General features: G+C 44.7%; 1 protein-coding gene across 3 annotated transcripts; it reads right to left on the bottom strand.

Annotated features, from left to right (window-relative positions):
* Window positions 1-855: 855 nt before the first annotated feature.
* LOC127305242 (F-box/LRR-repeat protein At3g59250) lies at window positions 856-4,007 on the bottom strand. 3 transcript variants are annotated; one of them, XM_071821231.1, is made up of 5 exons: window positions 2,725-4,007; window positions 2,245-2,397; window positions 2,056-2,161; window positions 1,975-2,025; window positions 856-1,216 (listed from the first exon to the last, which is right to left on the bottom strand). In XM_071821231.1, exons 1-5 carry the CDS (start codon window positions 3,565-3,567, stop codon window positions 1,131-1,133), a joined length of 1,239 nt encoding a protein of 412 aa, XP_071677332.1. In that variant the 5' UTR covers window positions 3,568-4,007; the 3' UTR covers window positions 856-1,130. The 3 variants fall into 3 exon arrangements, with proteins under 3 accessions (XP_071677332.1, XP_051191602.1, XP_051191601.1); XM_051335642.1 differs by having other exon boundaries at window positions 1,975-2,161; window positions 2,725-3,589; window positions 3,698-4,004; XM_051335641.1 differs by having other exon boundaries at window positions 1,975-2,161; window positions 2,725-4,004.
* Between the last annotated feature and the right edge of the window lie 291 nt (window positions 4,008-4,298).

Raw genomic sequence — 4,298 nt, 5'->3', positions numbered from 1 at the left:
TTGCGGTGCGGGGGTCGATCTGGGGTTGCCCAGATTTGAGATGGCGCACGGCGAAGGTTCCGCAGCCAAAATATGTGGACTCCCTCGTCGCCCCTGACCCAGCCGGTTCTGGTTGAGGAATCAAACGGGAGAGCTCCGGCCGCGCGTTCAGGCGCAACATGGCCTCCGCCGTCACCCAGGCTAACGGAGTTGGAGCAGCCGTTCTTGGATTTAGGTTGGGAGAGATTTGGTGGGGCATCAACGAACGCTGGAGCTCGAGGGCTCGGAGCAGGAGCGGGTGATGGGGGTGCAGGCGGATGGCGATCGAGGAGGAAAAGGTGGGGAAGGAAGGACGAAGAGGGCAGAGAAGTTAATGCGAATTAAGTATTGTGCGTCGGTGATTAAGGAATACGAGCATATACACATCATATACCTGCTGAAAATACGTGCTGCCTGATTGGGTGGTTATCATCCTCGCGCGTTGCCAGGTTCCGTTCGCTATTTTCGCCATCATGAGTTACAAATTTCAAGCCATGCAAAGCCAGAATGCAATCGCCATAAAGGCTACTGCACAAAATAAAATAAAGACTACTAGCCAAACAAGATCTCGGTGTAGATGATTCTCAACTTGTGATCATAACCTCAATGTTATTATGTTAGTATTGATTTATGAAGAGGAAACTTATGTCGAGCTCAGCAGACCATGTACACAAAACGTTTTGCAAACTAGTGCAATCAAGCTGACAAACAGATTATTGAACACTGCAAAGGAGAAAAGGAGAAAGGTGCATACACAAGGCGTCTGACTCCTGGTCCAACATTTCATCCAGAAGGTCAGAAAAACTCAAAAACTGAGACTCCTGCACAAGGAACTCATGATGTCAAAAGGGAGCACACAGAATCAAATTCCCATTACTGACAACAGAACATAGTAATATTCTGACCAACCATGACACTACGACTTCAACCCACTGGAAACCATTATAATGAGTCACCAGCAAACAACCAATCGACCCGGATTTTCAGCACGTTTCTAGAAGATAGGAAGCTGGAAACCAAATGCGGCGATAACAGACAACAGGACCACCATTGTAGACTTATTCGGACAAACATAGAAGGCTTTAGACCAATGTCACAAGGGGGGACGCATCTCAGGTGCCATCAATGGTAGAAACTGCAGCGACTGGTGCCGCAGTAGAGGGAAGCTGCGACTGCCGAGCCTTCTGAAAACTAAAGCCTGCACAAAACATGGCAATGGAATAAGTTTAGTTCTGACATCCAAAATGCCCTCGACTAATATAGATGGGAGAATAGATTGGCTAGCAGTTTGACATAGAGGAACTATCATGCAAGTCGACTAAATTTCTATTAAAAAAAATCAAATTGGCCTTGGCCAAATTTCTTTGTTAACACAAGTTTAGCCTTGTGAGAGCAATATGTATGACCATTCAGACGCCACAAGACTCGAGGGATTTTACTTCCAATAGTACTGTGGTATGAATGCAATCTATGTCCCCCATCAATCTATATTCATCAAACTGACAACAGGCTAGTAACAACAGGGAAAACAACGAGGCACCTGACTCTACCACCCATCAGTTTAAGATTGTTAGTAAAGTGGAATATGAACAAGAGCAAAGAAAAAATAGAATTTCAAGACACGAAGAGTTGCTATTTCCATCAGTACTTTAACAGTAAAAAAGCACAGGAACAAGCCCAAAATGATTTTGCATGGATGGAACAGACACGACGGCAATGTGTGGTAACTATCATATTATCAGCAGAAAATACAGAGCAATTAAATTACCTGAAACTTAACAACCATTTTGAAGTCCATCAGCATGTGATCAACGTACTAATGGATAGTGTATGCCAAATATTGAAGGATTTTTAAGGGGTGCCATAAACTCTAATTTGTTGTGTAATTACAGAAGACATGATAGAACAAGTATAGCAGAAGGATATATATCATGAAGAATGACAAAGGTAACTCACGATTTGAGCAAGAAAATAGGTCCTTGATGCTAATTTTCCCACGAGGTATGCCACATGTACTCAAGATCTTCAAAATATTGCGAATCCTCTCATCAACCTTTCTACATTCAATGTTGACAAGCTCAAGGTGTGCACACACAAATGATTGTTCCACCGTTTCTTGGGACTCTGTTACTCTAATGAGTATCTATGGTACAAAACATTAAGATAAATAGAATATACATTATAATTTCCTTACAAATACGACATCTTTATATATAGTGGATATACCTTAGGTTTACCAAGCTGAAGAGTGAGCACCTCAAGGATTGGAGTGTGTTTGAGAATGCAAACTAGATCACTAGCCATAAAACACTCATTGAGTAACAGAGTCTTTAGTTTGTCAAATATGGGGAACCATTCTGAACACCACAAGTGGCTAAACTGGACAAATTGTAAATGAAAAAGAAATGAACCGTGAGACTTTAGATGACAAAATAGTTAAGTTAAGTTAGTACTTAGTAGGATATTTTGTCAGATAATTCTAATTTCAAAAGTAACTAAGAAAAGGCAAAAAAAAAAAACTTAAGCCCCGCAAATATCACATTTTATCCAACCAGGGTATACTATGTTGTTAATTCATTGATTTGAGAGCTGTTGGTATAGACATAAAAATACCAAAACTGTGGTAATGAAAATAGACATACTACAAGGGGAACTGTGGGTGGAATATGACAGTAAGAGTAAAAGAGGCAGTAAGTGCAAATATACCATTCCATTTTCAGATACAAACTCCAAATTGACAGCATTGGTCAACCCATTGAGAACACCCTCGGAAACAGGACAATCATAACAACCACACTCATCACTCTCGCGACAGAAATCGAAGCAGTTATCATGAAGCCCAACATAAGCTGCTACCAAGAATGGCATGTACTCGATGAAAGGAGGAAAGCCATCAAACCCATCAAGTTGCAGTGAGATAAGGTTGGGAGCAAAAATCCGAGTGTGGACATCCTCTGCGAAGCAACAAGAGCCGGTAATGCACAGACGCTTCAGCGATTTGGATGATATCCGGTGTGCATAAATTATGCAATGTCGCATCTTTAGATCCTCTAATACCGGGCAGCGCGAGAAATTCAGAGCAGAGCATTGTAGCTTAACCCATTCGAGGTGTATGGTCTTTAAGTGCTGAGAGATGAGAGGCTTGTGGAGCTTCCGTTGACCCTCCCCGAAGTAATCAACAGTGACTAGGAGTTCCCTAACTTGGCACTCTAGAGCATACGCGATCAAAAGCTCAGTGTTTCTGTATGTGCCCTTCTCATCATCATCGCGACAGACATCGATATTGCACTCGTCGAGAGGTGAGCTTCCACGGAGGTGGATGAATAGCTTCACCAACTGTTTGAGACGCTCGCAGCTCAGGGAACTTGACCTGTTGCCAACGATGAAATCCTGGGTGGCAGTGTGCCTCCAATGGTTGCGCCACCTGGTGTCTAGCACGCAGGTCTGCAGGGCATCTTCCAGCGGAAGAAATGACAGCACATGCCCGAGGAGGTCGTCGGTGAGGTCGCCGAAGCGATCCTTGCCGCCTGCCGTAGCCTTCTTGGACATTCCGCCGAACAGGTCGCAGGTGCTGCGTGAGCGGGGGAGAAATGAGCAGAAACGGGAGGAAAGATGGGGATTCCGTCGCCGAATGTAGCGCCAGCAAATCGAACAGGGGAAAGAGAAGAGATGAATGCACCCGTGGACACGCCGGAGCTCCAGGCGCCGGCAGCCGCGGGGAAGAAGGAGAGCGAGACAACTAAGTCCCAATCCTCCTCAATTTACACCACAACGGGAGAGCAGACGAATCTCCGACGTGCTCAAGCTCGGGAGTGCGGCAACTCGCATGCGGCCGGTAGAAGGCGGCGCGGCGGGATCAACCCACCATCGATTTCGGAAGCCTACGGCGGCGCGGTGGTGGGAGGCGGGAGGAGGCGGCGATTGAAGTGGCGCAGGCGGTGGGGGGAGAAAGCCGGAGAGAGAGAGGGGGAGGATACAGATACAGATACAGATACAGATACAGATACAGATACAGATTCAGATTCAGATACAGATACAGATACAGATACAGATACAGACGCCTGAAAAATGTAGGGCTCCGAACGGGCATATACACAGATTTTTTTCAGATTCACGGGGAGAATAGCTCCCTGTTTTTTTTTTAAGCCCTGTTTCATTTTATAGAACCAAAGTTACAAAATACGATCAATTAAGGGAGTGGTGTTTTGGAACATGGGAGCATATGCTTGCTTTATTTTCAAATGCATCTTATACATATTTTGAAATTCCAAAAAAAACTG

The sequence above is a fragment of the Lolium perenne genome, chromosome 6, assembly GCF_019359855.2.
Source record: "Lolium perenne isolate Kyuss_39 chromosome 6, Kyuss_2.0, whole genome shotgun sequence".
In the NCBI taxonomy this organism is placed as follows: Eukaryota; Viridiplantae; Streptophyta; class Magnoliopsida; order Poales; family Poaceae; genus Lolium; species Lolium perenne.
Note: the sequence above shows the minus strand (reverse complement) of the source record. Positions and strands in the feature narration are given on the sequence as shown.

Coding starts and splice junctions, on each gene's coding strand:
- LOC127305242 (XM_051335641.1), bottom strand. CDS start 3,567: ATGTCCAAGAAGGCTACGGCAGGCGGCAAGGATCGCTTCGGCGACCTC. Junction 2,398..2,724: donor TTGTATCTGAAAATGGAATG/GTATATTTGCAC, acceptor CAATTTGTCCAG/TTTAGCCACTTGTGGTGTTC. Junction 2,162..2,244: donor TTCAGCTTGGTAAACCTAAG/GTATATCCACTA, acceptor TTTGTACCATAG/ATACTCATTAGAGTAACAGA.